The 21688-nt window shown below is 61.9% G+C and overlaps 1 protein-coding gene across 11 annotated transcripts in view; it reads left to right on the top strand.

The window, feature by feature from the left end:
* The window catches only part of EPB41L1 (erythrocyte membrane protein band 4.1 like 1), a 63695-nt gene that overhangs the window by 27892 nt on the left and 14115 nt on the right, over positions 1-21688 (top strand). For 6 of the 11 annotated variants that reach the window (XM_054274850.1, XM_054274852.1, XM_054274854.1 and 3 more), the window contains exons 3-16: positions 7990-8180; positions 8765-8929; positions 9607-9711; positions 9788-9830; positions 10493-10568; positions 10798-11016; positions 11108-11195; positions 11449-11601; positions 12275-12372; positions 12519-12694; positions 13137-13285; positions 13796-13831; positions 15592-15783; positions 16957-17055. In XM_054274850.1, coding sequence (XP_054130825.1) covers positions 8007-8180; positions 8765-8929; positions 9607-9711; positions 9788-9830; positions 10493-10568; positions 10798-11016; positions 11108-11195; positions 11449-11601; positions 12275-12372; positions 12519-12694; positions 13137-13285; positions 13796-13831; positions 15592-15783; positions 16957-17055 — 1773 coding nt within the window. In that variant the 5' untranslated portion in view covers positions 7990-8006. Of the gene's footprint in view, positions 1-2438; positions 2522-7989; positions 8181-8764; positions 8930-9606; positions 9712-9787; positions 9831-10492; positions 10569-10797; positions 11017-11107; positions 11196-11448; positions 11602-12274; positions 12373-12518; positions 12695-13136; positions 13286-13795; positions 13832-15591; positions 15784-16956; positions 17056-21688 lie in introns of those variants that run through there. The other 5 variants (XM_054274855.1, XM_054274860.1, XM_054274851.1 and 2 more) reach the window with 4 other exon arrangements.

Raw genomic sequence — 21688 nt, forward strand, 5'->3', positions numbered from 1 at the left:
CCCCCAGGGCCAGGGAGGGGGGGGCCTGGGCTGCACCAGCCCTGCTCTGCTGGGGTGCAGGGCAGTGGGGCAGCCCCTGCCAGCAGTGCCCCCACACTTCCCTCCTTCCCTGAGGGCTTGTCCAAGGAGGGATATGCCCAGGGCTGGTTCAGGGCAGGTTTTTCAGTTGATTTTTCAGCCTTTCCAGCACAGCTTGGCCATCCCTCTCCTCCCTCCACCCCAGCTTTCTTGCTACCCAATTAATGAGGAACATGTTGGTGCTTGAAGTCAGAGGCTCTATCAGCAGCTCTGCCTTCCCCCAGCTTCCCAAATGCCTCCAAAGGATGGATGGCAGCTCTGCCAGGGTGAGGGGCAGGGCTGGCACCATTGCCCTCCGCCCCCACAGCATTCTCTGCTGGGATCTAAGGACTTCTGGGCCTCTGAACTGAAACCAAAGCCCAGCTCAGCCTTGAGCTGTGTCCCACTGTGGTCTGAGGGTGCTGGCTCTGCTTCTGTCTGAGGCACCAAATCATGCTCCAGGTGGCAGTGGGGGATGCAGCAATGCCCTGCTGTGCCATGTGGGATCACAGGGATGTGAGGAAAAGGTGCCATGGGGTCAGAGGGGCAAGGGAGGACTCTCCAGCAGCACTGCCTGTGCAGGAGCTCAGCACAGTGCTTGCTTGGGGGGCATTCTGGAGCTTGGGGGGCATTCTGGGGCCCCCAAACTGCTCCTTCCCCCAGGAGGCACCTTGGGGGTCTCACCAGTCAGGAACCACTGAGGCTGGAAAGGAATTCCATGTGTCAGGTCCAACCCTCATCCCTGCACTGCCAAGGCCACCACTCAGGCATGTCCCCAAATCTGAATGTCCTTTAAATTCCTCCAGGGATGGTGACTCCACCACTGCCCTGGGCGGCCTGTGCCAGTGCCAGACCACCCTTTCCCAGAGGAGTTTCCACAGGCCCCTCTGCAGTTAGTGGGTAGTGGATGCTGTGGGTCCCTTTCTCTTGGTCCATCATTGCTTCCTGCCAGGGATGGAGGGAAGGTCCCTCCTGTCCTTGTTTTCCCCAGGATACCTGATGGAGCCTGCAGAGACTCTGTTCAGCTGTGGGTGACCCCAGCCCTGAGCAGTGCTGAGCAGCCAAGAACTGGTCACCCCCAGCCCCAAGCCCCAGTGGCTGCAGCCTCCTGGAGGGTTGGGAAGGGGAGGTTCAGGGCTGGTAGTGCCATCGGGGGTGCTGAGGCTGCCTTGGCACGGTGGGGGCTCCCAGGGGGGCTGCAGGCTCTGGGGGAGCTGCAGGCCCCACTGCAGGCCTGCCTGAATTGTGGGGATTGCACTGCTGAGGTTTGGGTTAGAGTGCAGACCAGGGAAGGATTCTGGAGTGTGAGTTTGCTGGGAGCTGTGGGATTCCTGGCTCTCCCTGGCTGCAGGCTGCTGTGTTTCACAATGGGACCCCTGGGCTGTCCCAGTTCAGTGGCTCAGGAGTCCCTGTGAAGGTGCCCAGCCTCAGGGAGGGCTGTGGGGGCTGGGACCCCCTCCCTGCCCATCTGCTTCCCCCAGGGCTGATGTTCTTGACTGGGGGAACAGTCCATGAGCATCCCAACCCACGGGTACCACTTGGGGAGCTGGTGCTGGTGAGCAGCTGGGCACTCTGGGGTTCTCCTTCTGCATCCAGCGTGGTCACCCACACAGTGAGTGCCTGTACCCCACAGCCAGAGCCTGACGGGGTCTCCATGACTTGTGCTTTGTCCCCGTGTGTTCCTGCTGGCTCAGCATGCCCAGGGCTCCCATCAGCGTGTGCCCGAGCTGGCGGGTCCTGCCCACACCTGGTGAGGGCCCCCAGCCCCTGCCTGCCCCCCGGACCCCGCCGTGTCCCTGCCCGTGCTCTGGCTGTCCCCCTGCCAGCAGGAGCTGTCCCTGTGCCCGGCGGGGTCAGTGCAGGACTGCAGGAGCCCCTGCAGAGGGTCCGTGCCGTGTTTGCTCCGCGGGGCTGTCCCGGGCAGGGGACCGTGCCCTGGGGACAGGGATGTGCCGGTGTCACCCTGGGCAGGGCCGGTGAAAGAGGAGCCTCTGTTCAGCCGCCGGCCCAGCCTGGGTGTGGATGGTAGCGCAGGGTTCGCTGCCCCGGGCCCCACGGCAGGGCTGGGAGGGCAGGACGGTGCCAGGTTACCTTGGCACGGAGATGAGCAGCCGAGCTCTGCTGCCCTGCCGGGCGTGCGCAGGGAAGATCCCGGCGGGAGCGCCCGGCCCGGGATGAGTCAGGCGTTTGCGGGGCCGGGGGCGATGGGGGCGGCACCGGCACCCGGGGACACGCCCGGGAGGGCAGCCCCGCTCGCCGCTCCCATCCCATCCCGTGCCGGCTGCGGCAGCAGCGCACATCCATCCATCCTTCCATCCTTCCTTCCTTCCATCCGTCACCGCGCGGGGCGTGGGAAGAGGCGGCTCTGCAGAAGGCGCTGCCTCGGCCGCAGCGCCCGCCCGGCGGGATGAGCCGAGCCGAGCCGGGCCGAGCCGAGCCGGAGCCATGGGCAGCTGGCACCCAGGTAGGGCCCCCCGGGCACGGCGCGATGCTCGGCCCCGCTGTGCTGCCGCTGCTGGCCCGGGCTCAGCCAGCGGCGGCTGCCTGGGGAGGATGGGGAGGATGCGGCTCCTGGAGCCCGGGGACCATGGGGGCGCTTGGACTTGATCTTGGAGGTCTTTCCCAAACTTGCTTCTAGGATTCTATGACGGGGCACTTTTACAGCTCGGGGCACTGCAATCTCTGCCCCTGCCAGTCCCCCGTGAGGAGATCAGGGTTCAGTCTCCAGGAGCAGGGGACCCCCTGTGTTTCTGATCCCCCCCTTCACCACAAACAGCTCATATGATCCTCTGGCCCTGCTGCAGAGCAGCACAGGAGAACTCTCGGGCTGCACTGCGGAGTTCTTTGGGGATTTGTGTGTCCCGTGCCAGGGGGGTGAGGTCCCAGGGGTGGCACTGGGGCCCGGGGGTGGCACTGGGGCTCAGGGTGCTGTGTGCTGTCGGGGCTTTGGGGGTGGCACTGGGGCTCAGGGTGCTGTGTGCTGTCGGGGCTTTGGGGCTGCTTTCCTTGTTTGCCATTTCTATGGAGGATTCCCAGGTCTCCTGTCGGGCTCCCTCAGGTTTGCAGGATGGCTGCACGGCACTGCCTGTGCCCCTGTCCCCTGTGCCCAGCTCAGCCCTGCCCGGTCGGGGTGCTGGGTGCCACAGCCCCAGGGAGCATCTCGGTTCTGCCCGGCCCCTGCCCCGTGCCCTGCAGCCACTGCCACCCCCGCAGGGTGCCCCCCATGTCCGTGTGTCTGTGTGGCAGCATCTGTCCCCAGTGTGACCCCACAATGTGATGGGGCTTTGCTGCCACCATCAGCCCCACTCGGAGGGGTGGGAGAGGAGGTCACTGGGTTGTCACCCACCCCTGTGCTCCCCACCCGAGCTGGAGCCCCTTTGGGCGCTCAGCAGGGGCTGCTGCCCCCCTGGGACCGGGGGGCTCCGGAGGTGAAGCCCCGTGGATGGGCAGAGCTTCCGCAGGGAGTGAGGGGCATTAGGGGCAGCCCGGGAGCAAAGGGGGATGCTGAGCCCTGGAGAGTGGCCCTGCAGCCGGCAGTGACTGGGCACGGAGGGGGAGCAGCCTGCAGGGAGGGAAGGCTCTGCCAGAGCAGCGCTGCAGCGCCTGGAGCTGCGAGATGCTGGGAAAGTGCTGGGGCAAAGCAGCTGGGAAATCCACACTCCAGCTTGAAGGGGAAGGAGGAGGAAAACACCAAGGGGAGGAGGAGCAGGCAGGGAGATGATGGGAGGAGATTCCAGGCATGACAAGCAGGTCTGCCTGTGATCCTGCTGAGGCTTCCTTTGCAGTCACCGTTCCCATGTGCCTGTTCCGGTAGCCTGGGCTCCATCCGGCCCCAGCCCTGTCCCCTGAGGGAGCATCCCCGGCCCTGGGCTCCAGCTGCAGCTGCATCGAGCCAGCCCTTGATGGAAACTGGGCTTGTGCTGAAAGCTCACCCTTGCTGGAAACCAGGCATGGGGCATCAGGGCCTGTGGGTGCCAGGAGGAGCCCTTTGGCCACTGCCTGCACAGGGCAGCTCTGGGAGTCTGTGCCCACTGCCTCCAACAGCCTCAGCACGGGATTTGCTCCAGTGGGACAGCCATGGGCAAGGCTGGGTGCTGGGAGGGCTGGTGCCCACAGGAGTGGGGTCCTGCTCCTGCTGTAGGAAGTATTTAGAAAGAAATAACTTTACTACTCCATCAAGTTCAATGCAGTTGTGTAAACCTCTTTAACAGGTTTGTAACAGCAGATATTTCAGTGGAATTGTCCCTTTGGCAGCACTCTGGGACCTGTGTCCTTTCTGAACCCATGGCCTGCACTCTGGGGTCTGTGCTGGGACAGCAGGACCTGAGTTTGCACAGAGAAGGTGCTGTGGGATGGGCAGGGCTCCATGGCTGCTGCTCCCTGTCTGTGCTGTGCTGTGTCCCATCAGGGACAGCTCCTGCCCACAGCACAGAGCTGCTCCCAGGGCAGCATCTCCCTCTGCAGCTCTTGAGGGCCAAGGGGAGGCCATGGGGTAACAGAGGGACAGGGGGTTGGGACAGGTGTCACTGTGAGTGTGCTCAGGTCCCTGCAGGGCCTGCAGGTGCCCCCAGGGTGCTGAGCACCCCCAGCTGGGCACAGATGGTGCTGGTACTCATGTGGGTGCCAATGTGGGCCTTGGTGTCCCTCTCCCACAGCCCCGGGTGCAGGTGAGTGCGGGTGACCAGGCTGCCGTGGAGGGTGGCAGCGTCCCACAGCAGGTGCCACTGTCCCCAGGGGCTTGGTGCTGACCCTGGCCTGCAGCAGCACTGGGGTGAGTGGCAGTGCTGGAGGAGCCCTGGCCTTCCCCCTCAGCCCCAGGGCTGGCCAGGAACAGCTCCTGAATGCAGCCCTTGTGGCTGTGCCCGGGAGCGTGGCAGTGCCAGCGTGGTCCCTCCGTCAGGGCTGTGCAGCTGCAGGGCTCAGCTGCAGCGGGGCCGTGCCTGCAGCCACTGCCCCTGCCAGCCCTGGCTCCCTCCAACAGCTCCTGGCCCCCAGCAATGACCCTGTGGAGGGAGCAGAGCCTCCCCAGCACGGCTGCAAGGCCAGAGACCGAGGGATTCCCTGCCCTGGGAGCAGGGACATGGTCCCTGGGGGTTTGCCAGGCTCCCTTAGCAGAACCCTGGCACTGCTGTGCCATGCTCTCACTCCCTTCAGCTGGAAGGCAGTCCCTGGGATCAGGTTCCTGGCGCACCATCAGAAGGTTGGAACTGGAGCTTAAGATGCAGAAGTAAGATGGGATGAATTCCCAGCTTACTACACTTAAAAAACCCGTCATTTCCTCAGGGATCACTGCAGGGGAAAAGTAGTTTGGAAGAAAGTTTAGAAATGTAAGTGAAAAACTCAGCATGTTTTTGGCCCAAAGTGATGCGTTGTCATTTTAGAGATTTCACGTTGATTAAAAATTCACACACTGAGATCCAAGCAGAAGTGCTTGGGAATGATCCACACAGGGACCAGGGCTTAGAGTGAGCAACTGCTTGAATTTGCAGTGGAAAAAAGCAGCTCTGTTTCCTCTGTGGAAAAAACAAACCAGCAGTGACCTCTGGAAGCTCCTGGTGGCCTTGGCTGAGCAGTGGAGTCTGTCAGGAGGAGCTGATGCTGCTCAGGGTGGGTTGTCTGGCCTGTCGTGGCCAGGAGAACGTGGCTGTGGCACAAGGGGTGACATGCTGGGCCCTGGCTGTGAGCTGAGGCCCCTTGGTGAGCAGCCAGGCACGGGAGGGGAGCGTTCCCGGGATCTCCTGGCTGCGGATCCGGCGGAAGGCGTAGGCTTGACTCCCTGTCTTCTCCATCACCTCCTCTCCGTTCCCTCCACCCCCAGAGCCAGTTTTAGTCATTTTCCTGGGAAGGTTTCACATCTTCCCACGGCTGAGGACACCTGAAGGGCAGCAGTGGGACAGGAGCTGTGGTGTGGGATGGGTTTCTTTGTGAGTCTCAGTGACACTGAGCAGAGCCTGAGCTGTGCAGTGGATCCAGATCTGCCAGGGATGGGGCAGCCAGAGGGTCCTGGGCAGGCTGGGGGAGCTCACGTGAACCTCATGGAGCTCAGCCAGGCCAAGGGCAGGTCCTGCACCTGGGGCAGCCCCAGCACAGCACAGGCTGGGAATGGCTGCGTGGGGAGCAGCCCTGGGACAAGGACTTGGGGGTGCTGCAGGTGACCAACTGGATGTGACCCGGCCATGGGCACTGGCAGCCCAGGAACCAACCCTGCCCTGGGCTGACCCCACAGCGTGGGCAGAGGTCGGGGGGGATTCTGCCCCTCTGCCCACCCAGGTGAGACCCCCCCTGCAGAGCTGCCCCAGCCCTGGGGACCCAGCACCAGAAGGATGTGGAGCTGCTGCACTGAGTCCAGGAGAGGCCACAAAGATGCTCCAAGGGCTGGAGCCCTCTGCTCTGGGACAGGCTGGGAGAGCTGGGGGTGCTCACCTGGAGGAGAGGAGGCTTCAGGGAGACCTTGGAGCCCCTCCCAGTGCCTAAAGGGGCTCCAGGAGAGCTGGAGAGGGACTGGGGACGTGGGACTGAGTGACAGGACACAGGGAATGGCTCCCACTGCCAGCAGGCAGGGTCAGATGGGATACTGGGGAGAAGTTTTTCCCTGTGAGAGTGGGCAGGCCCTGGCACAGGGTGCCCAGAGCAGCTGGGGCTGCCCCTGGATCCCTGGAGGTGTCCCAGGCCAGGCTGGGCAGGGCTTGGAGCACCCTGGGATAGTGGAAGGTGTCCCTGCCACAGCAGGGATTGGAATTGGAACAGGATCTGCAGGCATTACTCAGGGCTGCTGGCATGGCTACTCTGTGGGCAGGATGGGTGATGTGACCACAGGGTCACAGATGCTCCAAGTGAGCCACCTTGTGCAGCCACAGCCCTTGGACTCGGGGATGATCCCAGCAGGTGCTGCACAGCTGGACACGGCCTGGTGGGGAGCTGGCAGGGCCTGAGCAGCCTGAGTGGAGAGTGGGTGATGGTCCAAAGGGTGCTCCATGACCTGTGGAGTGTGGACCCTCCCAGGACACCTTGCTAGCCCATGCTCTGTTGGCATAAAACGTATCAAAACCATAAAGGTTCCAAAAACACACTGCTGAGCATCCCGGCAAGGAAAGTGCCTTCCCCTCCCCGTTCCTGGCCCTGGGTTTGTTTTTCAGGCAGCTGGGGCTGGAGGCAGGAATCCACAGGGTCCCAGGCTGGCCGTGGGAACCCAGCGTGCTGCTGCTGCTGCTGGGGTGGCCGGAGGGGAGCAGAGCAACCAGCCCGGATGTGAGCGCTGTACACTGTCCGTGTCTGCCATTTCCTGTGTCACTGCAGCCCTCCCTGACTCACAGCCTGCCTGTTCCTCCCACTCCTAGAAAACAGTGAGGGAAGGATCCAGCCGGTGCAGGGGTGTGGGAGCAGGGGGTCAGAGCAGCTCTGCACAACCAGGTGCATCCCTGGCCATGGTGGGTTCCTGTCACTGACGTCCCTCCCCACTGCTGCTCTTGTCCTCCAGCTCAGAGTATGAAATCCCGGTGTCCTGTGCTGCTGCCTTTGCAAAGCCAGCTCTTGGCATAGACAGGGATCTGGGATCTGGCAGTGGATCTGTGCAGGGACAGGCATCTGGGATCTGGCAGTGGATCTGTGCAAGGACAGGGATCTGGGATCTGGCAGTGGATCTGTGCAGGGACAGGGATCTGGGATCTGGCAGTGGATCTGTGCAAAGACAGGGATCTGGGATCTGGCAGTGGATCTGTGCAGGGACAGGGATCTGGGATCTGGCAGTGGATCTGTGCATGGACAGGGCTCTGGCAGTGGATCTGTGCATGGACAGGGATTGGGATGTGGCAGCGGATCCGTGTGAGGCAGAGATGGGCACATCCCAAGGCTGTCCCAGCCTCCCCCGAGCAGCCAGGGCATCCCAGCCGGCCCCGGGTGACACCTGCTGTCTCTCTCCGGTGCCGGTGGCAGCGCGGTGACCGGCGGTCATGACAACGGAGACAGGCCCGGGCTCTGAGGTGAGGAACGCGCAGGAGGACGCTCCGCAGCAGCAGCTGGAGGCGGCCGCCCAGGGCCCCACGGCCGCGCCCAGCCCCGCCGGCCGCGACACCGACCCCAATGAGAAGCTCGGGGCACAGCCGGACACCCGAAACATGGAGCCGGTGAGTGGCTGTCGGCCGGGGAACGCGGGAGGGGACGGGCAGAGCAGCACGGGAGGGGCCGTGCCGCCGCTCGCTGCCGGCCGTGGTGCCGCGAGGCGGGCCCGGCGCTCGGGGGCAGCCCCAGAGCAGCCCCTGAGGCGGGCCCGGCCGGGCTGTGCCGCTGCCCCCGCTGCCCGCGCGGCTCCTGCAGGCAGCACCGGCAGCCCGGGCACGGGTGATGGTGAGGCCGGTGGTGTGCCAGGGCTGGGAAGGGCCCTGCCGGCCCGCCGTGGCTGTGGGCAGGGGTGCCGTGTCCCCACTGAGCTCCCTGGGCCCGGCCGCAGCCGCTGTTGGCTGTGGGGCTGTGGGGAGCTGAGTGCTGCCCTGGTGGTTGGGCAGGGAGGCTGGGGTGCTGAACTGACCCCCGGTGTCCGTTTTCCAGGCAGCTGGGCTGTGCTGGCACTGTGGGTGGGTGGAACTGGCCTTGGCTGGGCACTGTCCATCAGCAGCTGCCCCTCTCTGCTGTGCAGAGCCTTCCCCCTCTGCCCCTGTGTCCCTCGGCAGGGCTGCCAGGTAAGGTAACTCTCTGTGTGTCCCTGCTCCAGGGCACAGACATGGAGGACAAGGACTACAGCGAGACCGACGGGCTCTCTGACAAAACAACTCCCAGCAAGACCCAGAAGTCACCCCAGAAAACCACCAAGAAAGTGAAGAGTGCCCTGTGCAGGGTGACCCTGCTCGATGCGTCTGAATATGAGTGCGAGGTGGAGGTGAGTCCCAGACTTGGGGGCCTGTGCTGGCACCAAGGAGGGGACACTGCTGGGACCCTGCCCAGTCCAGAGGGTCCTGAAGGACAGGACTCTTCCTACAACAGCTTTGTAGTACCTCTATCCTAGAGAAAAACACACACAGAAATAGCCATTGAAGTTGAAATTTCAAAATTAGTTAAAAGTCTGGAAAGAAAGACCCTTGCAGGGGATATCAGCCCAGTGAAACCAAATTTGGCAGCTACTCATAAGAGAAAAGAGTGTCTAAGTCAGAAGCTTAATGGCTGGGGATACAGCTCTGCCTGGCAGTTCAGGCACCTGGCAGTGGCTGCAGGATGGGACAGAGGGGACACACACCTGGCAGTGGCTGCACCAAGGGTGCTTTCCATCACTCCACATGGTCCTGGCTCCTGGTGGCTCTCGTTATGCTGTGCTTGGGGATCCAGCCACCACTGCCACCCTGCAGCCCTGGGACCTGGGTGTCCCCACAGTGGTGCCCCATCTCTGCACCCCTGGGACACCCTTTGGCACCACCTTAGGGGCACACAGGTGATCCTGGGGCTGCAAGGCTGGGATGTGCTGAAGCCCACACTGGGTGAGAAGATGTTCTGATGGTCACCTGAAGGGTGCCCAGGAGCCCAAGGGACCAGCTGACATCAGCCTGTCCATGTCTCTGACAGAAACACGCCCGAGGCCAGGTGCTCTTTGACTTGGTGTGCGAGCACCTCAACCTCCTGGAGAAGGACTACTTTGGCCTCACCTTCTGCGATTCAGACAGCCAGAAGGTGAGCATGGGGGGGTCCCTCTGCAGCCCCCCATCCAAGGTTGGGACCCCCCTGACCTGCTGTCTCCTCATTGCAGAACTGGCTGGACCCCTCCAAAGAGATCAAGAAACAGATCCGCAGTAAGTGCCTGGGGAGGGTCCATCCTCCTCATCCCTGGGGTGTCCCATGGGGCTCCTGGATGGCTCAGTGTGGCTGTCCTGTGGCAGATCACCTCCCCTTCTGCCCTGGAGGGGACCTTTGGCAGCTGGCATGGGGACAGGGACACTGTTGCTCATTCAGCTGTTTGTTACCCACCTCTTCTCTTACTCATGAGAGGTGAGGGGACAAAGGACTCTGTGCCATTGGAGAGCTGTCTGACACTTGGTGCCACCCTGGGCACCACCTGGCCCATGCAAGGGGGACAGGGATGTTGGGGTGAGTGGAGGTCCTTGCTGGGACAGGTCCTGGGGTGCATTTGCCATGGTATTGCCTTGCTAGGATGGCAGAAGAGCTGTTGCCCAAGGTGTCACCTTCTGGGACACAGGAGGCTTTTGCAGGGACACTGAGCTTGTGGCTCCTGCAGTTGTGATGCTTTGCTGTCCCCAGCTCTCTGGGGAGGATTCCCCAAAAGCTCTGCTGGAGTCCCAAGGGCTGTGCCCCTGGCAGCCTCTGGAGCCCCCTTGTCCCTGCCCTGTGCAAGGCTCGGAGGGAGCAGCAGGATCCTCAGTGGGCACACGGATGCTCCTGTGCCATGTGTGCAGCCCCTTGGGTGCTGTCCTGAACTGCTCTCTCCCCTCACCAGGTGGGCCCTGGAACTTTGCCTTCACTGTGAAGTTCTACCCTCCAGACCCTGCCCAGCTCACAGAGGACATCACCAGGTGAGGAGAATGGACTTCCTTCCCAGGGAGTGCCAACCTGCTCCAGAGAGCACCAGATTCCTTCCCAGGGAGCCCCAGCTGCTCCAGAGAGCACCAGATTCCTTCGCAGGGAGCCCCAGCCTGCTGTGGGGTGCACAATTCTCCTTCCTGGCGAGCCCCAGCCTGCCCTGGGGGCACCAGCTTGGTTCCTGGGTGCCCTGCCCCGCTCTGACTGCCTGCCCCCCTGCAGATACTACCTGTGCCTGCAGCTCCGTGCCGACATCATCACGGGCCGCCTGCCCTGCTCCTTTGTCACCCACGCCCTGCTGGGCTCCTACGCCGTGCAGGCCGAGCTGGGGGACCACGACACCGAGGAGCACGTGGGCAACTACGTCAGCGAGCTGCGCTTCGCCCCCAACCAGACGCGGGAGCTGGAGGAGCGCATCATGGAGCTGCACAAGACCTACCGGTGAGCCCCGGGAGGGGACAGCATGGACAGGACAGCTGCCCCACGGCCCTAGGCCACCCAGCCACGTGTCCTCCTCTGTGTCTCCCTGCAGGGGAATGACCCCCGGGGAAGCAGAGATCCATTTCCTGGAGAACGCCAAGAAGCTCTCCATGTACGGGGTGGACCTGCACCACGCCAAGGTACGGGGCTGCCAGAGCGCTGCCCCTTCCCAGCCTGCTCCTGCCCACCTTCCTCCCGCAGGGAAGGCTCCTGGCGTGGCTTTGGGTGGCACCAGAGAAGCTCCAGAGATCAGACTCCACCAGCCTGGGGGTCACTGTTCCCTCTGCCAGCCAGGCCCCCGCAGCACTCTGCAGGAGGGATGTGGCCCTGCTGGCCAGGCTGGCTCTTGCCAAGCTGCTGACCTGTCCCCTCCTGTCCCCTTGTCTCCTGCAGGACTCAGAGGGCATCGACATCATGCTGGGCGTCTGTGCCAACGGCCTCCTCATCTACAGGGACCGGCTGCGCATCAACCGCTTCGCCTGGCCCAAGATCCTCAAGATTTCGTACAAGAGGAGCAACTTCTACATCAAGATCCGCCCTGGGGAGGTGGGTGCCAGGTGCTGGTGCAGCCCCTGGGTGCCTATCCTGAGGGATTGGAGCTGATGGTGAGGATTTCCTCACCTGGCTCTGGCCTCTGCTCCAAGGATGCCACATTTGTGACCATATTGGCCAAGAGAGCATATTTCCTGTGGCATGGATTTTCTTTCATGTTCTCTTGTGACTTCAACAGCTGAGGGACCCCAGGATCCCATTGCTGACAGACATCATGACCCTGCTGGTATAGGGAGCTTGCCCAGGAATGGGGGTTAAGGGCCATTTTTGTCACATCTTCACAAGGTTTTTTCATTCATTTTCAGACTTTATTTCCACTCATTTATGGTGGGAAAATGCATTTCTGCCCATGTGTTCCAGCAGGCTGGAGGGCAAGGACAGCACACCTGGGAGTGATGCCCTCAGACCAAAACAGCTTTAAAAGCTTTTTGTTTCTTGAGGGAATTTCTCTTGCACTGAAAAGCTGTTTACAGCTGAGGAAAGTGCTTAGCCCAGAGATGTGGGGGCTATCACTCTGCTGGGCATGGTGCTGGGCATGGACCATCCCAGCATGAATTTGAAGAAGATTTTTGAGGGTCTTTTGCATGGTCACAGCTCCTTGGCAAGGTCCTGGCATGTCCCCTGGTGCAGGATGTGTCTGTAACAGCCTCTCTCTGTCTCCCCCTAGTACGAACAGTTTGAGAGCACCATTGGCTTCAAGCTGCCCAACCACCGCTCAGCCAAGAGGCTCTGGAAGGTCTGCATAGAGCATCACACCTTCTTCAGGTGAGGCACCTTCCCTAGGCCTTCTCCAGGCCTCTTTTCCCGGAGGCAGACACATTCAGCTTCTGCTGCAGTGGCTGCACGTGGGGAGCGATGCCAGGGGGCCTGACTGGGGCTCGCTGACACCGTCCCACCCCTGTGACCCCCAGGCTGGTGTCCCCAGAGCCACCCCCCAAGGGTTTCCTGGTGATGGGCTCCAAGTTTCGGTACAGCGGGCGCACGCAGGCGCAGACGCGCCAGGCCAGCGCCCTCATCGACCGGCCCGCGCCCTTCTTCGAGCGCTCCTCCAGCAAACGCTACACCATGTCCCGCAGCCTGGACGGAGGTACGGGGCACACGGGAACGCTGCGCCTCTGGCACCAACAGGGAACGCTGCCTGGCCTCGCTGGGCTGGCTCACAGCACCATCAGGCTTCCTTCTGGAGGCTGTCCCCGGCCTCATCCCCGTGGCACAGGGGCTGTCCCCACCCCTAGGGGCAGCTCAGACTGTGCATGAACAGGGGGAGGTGGCAGGGCTGGGGTCGGCCAGCTCAGGCACACATCACTCCCTCCCCTGTGCCCTGAGACCCCTGGAATCACCTGCCCCAGGTGTGAGCTGGCAGGGCAGGGCGCTGGGGCAGGAGCAGTTGGCAGGGCTGGGGCAGGGGCAGGAGCAGGGGGCTGGGGCAGGAGCAGGGTGGCAGGGCTGCAGTGACCTGGCTGTCAGAGCTGGCAGGGGCAGGAGCAGGGTGGCAGGGCTGCAGTGACCTGTCTGTCCCCCGTGGGCAGAGTTCTCTCGCCCGGCCTCTGTCAGCGAGAACCACGACGCCGGGCCTGAGGGGGAGAAGCAGGATGAGGACGGTGAGTTTGGCAGCAGGAGACGCTCTGAGACGGAGGATGAGGAGGTGACCACCCCGACGAAGATCAAAGAGCTGAAGGTACAGCCGAGGTGGGCAGAAGAGGGTGGGGGTGGAGGGGCAGGCAGGACCTGGGCACAGGCAGCAGGGCTGGGCTGCAGGCAGGAAGGGTCACCTCAGAGCAGGGTCCCTGCAGCCCTGTGGGTGTCAGCTGTGCCCCAGGCTGGTGGGGCCCTGGGGCTGTGGCTCTTGGCCCCACCAGTGGAAGTGGAGCTGTCACAGGGGTTCAGATTAACTTGGATTCCCCAGAGCCCTCCAGGTGGTCTCAAGGTTCATCTCCAGGCAGGGCTGGACCTGGGAGCAGCCCGGTTCTGGGACAGGGATGGGGACAGGCTGAGCACATCAGTGCCCTCCACTGCCTGGCACAGCCCACCCCCTCCTGCCCTGGTCCCTGGGCTGTCCCAGCCCATTTCAGCCCCATGCTGGGAGGGGAGGGGGGTCCCTACCAGCCTATCAACTTAACTGTGGTGTTTGTGACAAGTGCCCTCAACTGACCCTGCTGGTTACTTTTAACCCTCTCTTTGCTGCCAGCCGGAGCACGAAACAACCCCCAGGCACAAGCAGGAGGTATTCTCTCTCTGGAGTATCTTAGTCCTCATTGGTGCATCATATTGTCCATCCTTCCCAAAACAAGTCCGTCTGTCCCCCTATTTACTGGAATACAAGATGCACCGGGCTGGGGGTTGGGTGCTGGAGGAGCCCGAGGAACAGACAGCTGGGAATCAGCTGTGGCATCTTCTATCCCACTAAGTAAGGTGGTCCTGATCGTGCCTGTGAGCAAGAGCCCTCCCAAGGGCAGGAGAGGCCCTGGCCCGTTGGGATGACTTGGCTTCTGCTCGTGTTCCTGACCCCGCCATGTCCTCACCTTGTGTCTCCTCTCCTGTGGAGCTGGTCCCATCCTCCTGCTGGCACCCGACCCACGCTCTGCTCCTGCCTGACCCAAAGTGCCTCATCCCCCCTGCCCAGCTCTCCTGCAGCCCCCGGGGGAGCTGGGCTGGGGCTCCCCAAGCACTGTGGCTGCCATCCCACCCCACAGGGACCAAGAGGCTCTGAGCTGCCTGGGGAGGGGGCAGCACTGACACCAGCCCTGTGCCTGCCCACCCTGAGGGGGGCTGAGCAGAGAGGGAGGCTGAACCCTCCCTGCACAAATTGTGCCTGTGATGGCCCCATCAGGAACGATTCATCCTGGCCTAAAATCCAGGGGTGCTCCCCGGGGGATCCCCTCTGTGAGCAGAGATCCCAGCTGGAGCTGCCAATGGGAGCAAGCACTGCCAGGGGATGGGGTTGGCACCGCCGGCGGCACGCCCAGGCTCCCTGTGCAGCCCCAGCGGGGTGGGCACTGCCCCGACCCCGCCCAGGCTCCCTGTGCAGCCCCAGCGGGGTGGGCACCGCCCCGACCCCGCCCGCCTCATCGCTTGCCCCCTGCATGTGCATGTGCTGCGCCCAGCCCAGAGGTGGGCACACCTGAGCCCCCCTCAGCTCGGGCATGCGGGGCCAGGCCGGGACTTTCCTGAGCGCTGCTGAGCCCTCTGGTCGGGAAAATTCGGTGGAGCTTTTGCTGGGACTCTCACGGGTCTCTGCTCTGTTGCTGAGGAGGTGCTGGGGAGGTGTTTGGGGGCCTCCTTTTGAACCTGAGGAGAGCTTTGGGTTTGGGTTGGAGGCAGAAGCCGGGTTCCTCCTGGTTTGCCCACCTCTGTGGCAGGATGAGGGGGCACCCCGGTGCCGTGCCCTGACACTGACCCTTCTCTTCTCCCTGAGTACTCTGAGCTGTCCTCTCTCCACAGCAGATCAGACCCACCCCACCCTGGGCTGATCCACGGGGATCCAGTCTTGGATCCATGCTGGACATCCCTGCCCAGCCCTGGACCTCCAGCCCTTTGTCAGAGGCTGCTCTGGGGGAGCTCTGCTGGAAATGCCTTTGTGAGACAGAGCCTGGACTCCCTTGTGCCTGGCACCAGCCAACAGCAGAGGCTGCTGGTGTTTCCAGCAGGGCCCCATTCCTTGCTGGTCCCAAGGGAGAGCCAGCTCTCCCCTCCAGGAAGCTTTAGCATGTCCCAGGCCAGGAGGACACAGAGCCCTGGAGATGCTACCAGGCCATGCTGTGCCCTTCACCTGCTACCCACATTCTGCTGCTGCCTGCAGTGAAGGAGCTGCTCCCTGTCCTACAGTGGGACCTGCAGACCATGGTGCTCCATTCTGCTCCTCATTTGGCTCCTGAGCCCCTCAATTCCAGCCCAGTGTGACGCCAGCCCTCCCAGTGCCCCTGCTCATCCCTTTGGACTGGGCTGCTGCTTTAACCATCTCCCTCTTCCTCTCTCCTTCCCAAGTTTTTAGACAAGCCAGAAGACGTTTTGCTGAAGCACCAGGCAAGCATCAATGAGCTGAAGCGGACCCTGAAGGAGCCCAACAGCAAACTGGTTCACAGGGACCGGGACAGGAGGCTGCCATCCTCACCAGCCTCTTCCTCACCCAAGCACGAGGATGAAACACCAAAGGGAACCCCTGAAAAGGCCACTGAGGTTTGTTCTGCTGCTTCTCTTCCAGAGAGGATCAGGATCTGTTGGAGAGGAGTCCTGCAGCTCCTGTGCTTTCCTGAGGGAGCTCAGTGGGAGTGACATGCTGGGGACAGGGATGTTGTTTCTATGTTTTTGAACCATTTTTACTGCTGGTGGGGGGGTCTCCCTGTGCACTGGAGGAGACTGAGCAGCCCTCGTCTGGAGGGGTTTGGGGGCTACCAGAGAGGTGGGCTGTGGCTCTGGTGGCCCATGGGGTGGGGTTTTGCTTGCCCTTCTCAGGAGCAGCCTGTGGGGCAGGGCCAGTGCAGCTCCTGCCCAGGGGTGTCTCCAGCAGGGCAGGACCAGGCTGCAGTGCAGGGGTGCCCTGTGGTGCTCTCAGCAGTGGAACTTGGGTGGTGGGAGGAGGTGGAAGATGAGTGGTGCCGTGCTGGATCCCACAGCCACTTCCTCCCTTCTGGGCATTGTGCACACTGGCTTTGCACTGGGACCAGGGGAGCAACAGGAGAGTGCTGGAGTGGGGTGCCAGGACAGAGCCCCCGTGCTGGAGGGGTGTGGATGTGGCACAGCTGGGCTCTGTGGGTCCCTGCTGGGCTCAGTGCAGGCAGCATGTGACAGGAGTGTCCCCCTGCCAGCCTGGATGCCCTGTCCCTGCCAGGGACCTTCCCTGCCTGCTTCCCTTGGTGTGTGCTGTGCCTGCAGCAGGGGACGTGGCTCCAGGAGGGTGGGTGCCACCCGTGGGGCTGCTCTGCCCTGGCTGCCCCTGTCATGGAGAGGCCATGGGCTCTGTGGGGAGTTTGGGATGTGCCTGTGTTCCCAGTGGGCCCCAGCACTGCCTGGAGATGGGGGCTGCAGGGGGAGCTGTGGCCCCTCACAGTGCTCAGAGAAAGGGGGGCTTTCCTCCACATTGCTTTTACCATGGAATATATCAGGTGCAGAGATGTGATTGGAGCATCTAGAGCTGGCACAGCTGTGACCTCTGTCCATCTATCTATCCATCCTTCCATCCATTCATCCATCCACTCACCCACCTGCTCACCCTTTGTTCCTTCATTCCTTCTCAAATTCTTCCTTTCTCTCTCTCTCTCTCTCTCTCTCTCTCTCTCTTTGTCTCTGTCTCTCTGTCTCTGTCTCCCTCTCTCTCTCCCCGTGGGTGCTGGGGTTTCCGTGCTGGCACAGACGATGGAAGAGGACACCTTAGAGGATTTTGCATCTGAGCATGGAACTTCCCTAAGCATGGAGTCTTTCACACAGAAAAGCCTTGTCTCCTCTCCTGAGGTTGTCACCATCCCCTTTCTCCCCCACCTCTCACTCCCACCATGGGGGTCCCCAGCCTGCCGAGGGGTCTTGTGCCCTCTGAGCAGAGCTGCCTATGGCTGGGTGCCCTTTCTGGTGATAGGCAGGACCCCTCCTGTTGGTGGGACCTCTCCCCTGGCTGTTCCTGCAGGGCTCTGTGTTCCTGGAGAGAGTTCCCAGTTCTGGAGCTCAGTACTGAGGGTCCCAAGGCAGGGGTGACCTGATGGCCTGGACACCTGGGTGGCTGCTCCAGCAGCCTCAGGCTGTCCTGGCTGCAGCTGGGGTTCCCTAGGCCCAGGCATCCTGACAAAGGGCACCCTTGGAGCCATGCCTGTGCACATCACGCTCCATCAGTGTGGGGGCTGTGAGCTCCCAGCACCCCCTGTGTGTGGATTTAGGGGACAGCCAGGAGTGGTGTCTTCACTGAGCAAAAGCAGGCTGGGGTTTGAGCCTTGGTTCTGGCATGGTTGGCCCCAGGGGTGTGCAGTGCTGGGACACTTGTGCTGCCTGAGCACCCCAGGGGAGGCAGAGGGGTGGGGGACAGGCTGGGCACACTCTTGCTCCATGTGGGTGTCCCTTAGACCATGCAGAGTCACTAGCATGGGCAGGAGCCTGAACCTGGGCTGGCTGAAGCAATCCCCAGGAGGCAGGATGGGGGTCAGGGAGGGCTGGGGCACAGCCCGGGCTTCAGCAAGGATATGGCACCTTCAACTGAGCAGCAGCATCTGGTCCATGCTGGCACCCTCCCCATTCCAGGATTTGGGAGCTGGAGGACAGAAACAGCAGGTGTGAGTTGCACACACATCTCCTGAGTCAGTCTTGCCCTCGGTGTGCCCAGCCTGAGCTGGGGTGCAGTGCTGAGGTGCCTCACCAGGGGTTTCTCTCCAGGCATCTGTGACTGAGACTCAGCCCTGACATGTCCCCATGTGTCCCCACAGGCCAGAGCCTGGGGTCTCCCTGAGAGAGTCATGGCCCCAAGGGGGTGATGGCACAAGGACAGCACATCTGCAGAGCCTGGAGCTCTCATCACTGCCAGGAGGTCCCCTGGTGCCCATGGGGTTGGGTGGTCTGTCACTTCCAGCCCTCTGGCCCCTCTCCTGCTGGAGGACAGGATCACTGGACTGGGCAGTGCCAGGAGCCTCTCCAGCCCCCTGTTTTGTCCAACATCTGATTCCCTCATTCTCCTTGCCTGAAGCTGTGCTTTCCTCTCAGGTGAGCTGGGTCTCCCTCAGAGCAGAGAAGGGCAGCAGGGGCACTGAAGGATGCTTAGGGGAGAAGCCCCCATGTGCCTCTCCAAGGCTGTGGCCCCCCTTGGCAGGAGCAGAGGCTGTCTCTGCTCCCTGCTCTCCTCTTTCCTTTCTGTCTCTTGTGCTGAAGGCCATGGTGGGAATGGCCTTCCCAGTTGCTCCTGTCCCTAGAGCAGGTGCATGGGTAGGGAGGGAGGGCAGGAATGTGAAAGTCACTTATCCCTTGGGAGGTCAGGGCTGGTTTCTGGACAGAGCCTTCCCAGCATCAGCCCTTCAGAGGCAACTTTGCTGTGGCTCCATCCTCCAGCCCGCTGACCTCCAAAGCTCATGAGCTCCTGCTTCCCTGGGGGATGTGCCCCAGGGTCCAGGGATTTGCCCCAAACATCCCCCAGAGCCCTCACGCTCTGGACACAAAAGGGCTGCCCTGAGCTCTGAGCTGTGGCCAGAGCCCTCCAGAGCAGAATGCACATCACACCAAGGAGGAGCTGGATGCCCCTTGGGCTGTGCCCATCTCAAGAGCCTGAGGAGAGGGAGGAAGCTGGTTTGGGAATAAATCTGAAACTTTGGGGTTTTCCTGACTGGTGAAAAGGTCCTGATGAAGATATTCCAGGGGTCAGACTTTTTGATATACATTTATCTTGGGCCTTAACTCAGAAGAGGAGCCTGAAGAAAATCACCCCCTTTGCTCAGGGAAGATCTCCTCTGAAGGACTCTGGTTTGCAGCCAGAGAAGAGGGATGAGAGGGCTTTGCTGAGATTTGTACAGGTGCCCACAAGCTGTCCATCCTTGTCCTGGCTGAGAATGGTTTCAGCAGTGGGACAGCAGGGCAGGAGCAGGAGAGAAGCTGCTGCACCCTCAGGAAAGTGAGCGGTGTCCTGGCTGAGCGTGGCTGCTGGACAGGAGGGAGCACAGAGGGACTGAGGAGCAGAGAGAGCACAGGAACTGAGGGGCAGAGAGAGCACAGAGGGACTGAGGAGCAGAGAGAGCACAGAGGGACTGAGGGCCAGAGAGAGCACAGGGTCTGAGGGGCAGAGAGAGCACAGAGGGTCTGAGGGCCAGAGAGAGCACAGAGGGTCTGAGGGCCAGAGAGAGCACAGAGGGTCTGAGGGCCAGGGAGAGCACAGGGTCTGAGGGGCAGAGAGAGCACAGAGGGACTGAGAGGCAGAGAGAGCACAGAGGGACTGAGGGGCAGAGAGAGCACAGGGTCTGAGGGGCAGAGAGAGCACAGAGGGACTGAGGGGCAGAGAGAGCACAGGGTCTGAGGGCCAGGGAGAGCACAGAGGGACTGAGGGGCAGAGAGAGCACAGAGGGACTGAGGGCCAGAGAGAGCACAGGGACTGAGGGTCAGGCAGCAGCAGGGCTGCCCAGGGAGCTCCCAGGCAGGGGGGATGGTGCTGCCACGGGTCACACTCACCTGGGAACAGCCCCGGGGCAGGCACTGGTGGGCTCTGTTCCCAATGCCATGGACTGGGAAGGAACAAAAGCTGCCCTGGAGGCAGGAGTGGAGGAAGGGAGGGAGCTGGAGAGCAGCTGGCGCAGGGGAAGGGGCTGTGGGAGAGGCTCCTGCTGGAGGGGGCTGGGGGTCAGGTTTCCTGCAGGCCCTGCTGCTCACTGGGGCTGCCTGGCCGGGGCAGAGTCCCTGCCAAGGATCCCTCTGGCCCCAGAGGAGGAGGGTGCCCTTGATCCCATCCCTGTGGATGCCCTGGCACTGCAAGGAGTTGGTACTTTCCTGCCCTCAGGGGTGGGATGCTCTCTTGTGGGGCCCACGGGCTGTATCATAGCACAGCCCCCAGGTGCTTCCCTGCAGGCTCCTGGGGGTTTCTGGGGGCAGAGGGAATCTTGGCAGAGCCTGGGGCAGGGGCAGGTGGGGGGCTGCAGTGAGGGCAGGGGCAGGGCCTGCAGCACTGTCTGAGGGAGCTCTGCTTCCTTTGACACCTGGCAGAGAAAGGAGCAGCTGGGAATGGCATTCTTCTGCTGGGGGCTTTCACTGACTTCTCATTTCCTTGTGGGAGCTCTTCCACTAGTAACTGGTTTTCCTCCTTTCTTTCTCTCTAATATTATCTTCCCTTCCTCTCTCTGGCTCTGCTCCCCTCTGCCCCCTGTTTCCCTTTCTTCAGTATCAGTCACTAGGTTTGCATTTTGGTGCAACTGCTCCAAACATTCCCCCAGTGCCCTGCATGGGGCGAGGCTCACGTTTCCAGCTGTTCCTGGCTGGAGGGGGCACGGCCAGGCAGCCCCTCCCTGGGCCTGGAGTGCGTCCTGGTGCCCTCGAGGGCCATCCCTGCCCCTGCTGCAGGCTGTGCCATGGGCAGTGCCAGCCCCAGGGGAGCCCCAGCACTGCCCTCCTCATGTGCTGCCAGGGGTGGCTGAGCTGCCCCATGGTGCAGATGGTCTCCTGAAACTCTCATCCCATGAGTTATTTCCTACCTGCTGTTCCAAAAGTGGCTGGATTCTAGCAGTGCTTTGTTCTGTGCCCTCGTGAGGCCTTCAGCTGACGTGCAGGATGAGCACATGGATGTACAAGGTGTCCCTGGCAGCAGTGACCTGGTGTCCCCTGCCAGCAGCACTGTGACATTCCCGCTGTGGCCGTGCTGCAGGATGCTCCGTGGCCTTTGCTCGGTCCTGCTGCTGAACCTGTGATCTTTTACACTTCCCAGGGAGCCTTTCTCAGGTGACACTTGCTGAACACTTGTGTTCAGCATAGCTGGGTTCTGAGGAGATGTCCCTGGTGAGCTGGAAAGGAGGGATGGCCTTTTGGGGAATCTGAGCTGCAGCAGCTGGTAGGAGAGGGACAGGGCCTTGCTGATGGCTTGCAGTGGTTTCTTTCCCTGCTTGTGCTCTTGGCACTCTGACAAATTCTTAGGGTACATGGATGATGCTGAGAGTGAAGCTACCCAGAACCCAGGGCCTTGCTTCCAATGAAATCTCACCCCTGGGAGTTGCCAGAGCCAGCTGCAAACAAGGGGGCAGCCAGCTGTGTTCCCCTGCTTCCAGAGAGACCCTGGTGGTGTTCTCGTGTGTGCTGGGAGCTCCACTCCCACTCTGTGCCACCAGCAGAGCCCCAGGTATTGCAGGTGTGTCAGGGGGCCACAACCCAGAGCAGAGCACTGTCCCCAGAGAGGACACTGGCTCGGTCCCCAGTGTGGAATCAGCCCCTTATTTCCAGCCCCTCTCCCCATCAATGAGTGGCTGGGCTCTGTACAGAGCCTCAACTCTGGCCTTGATAAGAACAATAGTAATAGTAATAATAATAATAATGATGATAATGATAATAATAATGACAGTGATGATGATGATGATGATGATGATGATGTAGGCAGCCCCATGCCAGGCTGAGCAGCTGTGCCAGTCATGCCAGCAGCACTCGG

The sequence above is a fragment of the Melozone crissalis genome, unplaced genomic scaffold (assembly GCF_028551555.1).
Source record: "Melozone crissalis strain CALT ecotype California unplaced genomic scaffold, PUWL_Pcris_2 ptg000017l_1, whole genome shotgun sequence".
Classification (NCBI taxonomy): Eukaryota; Metazoa; Chordata; class Aves; order Passeriformes; family Passerellidae; genus Melozone; species Melozone crissalis.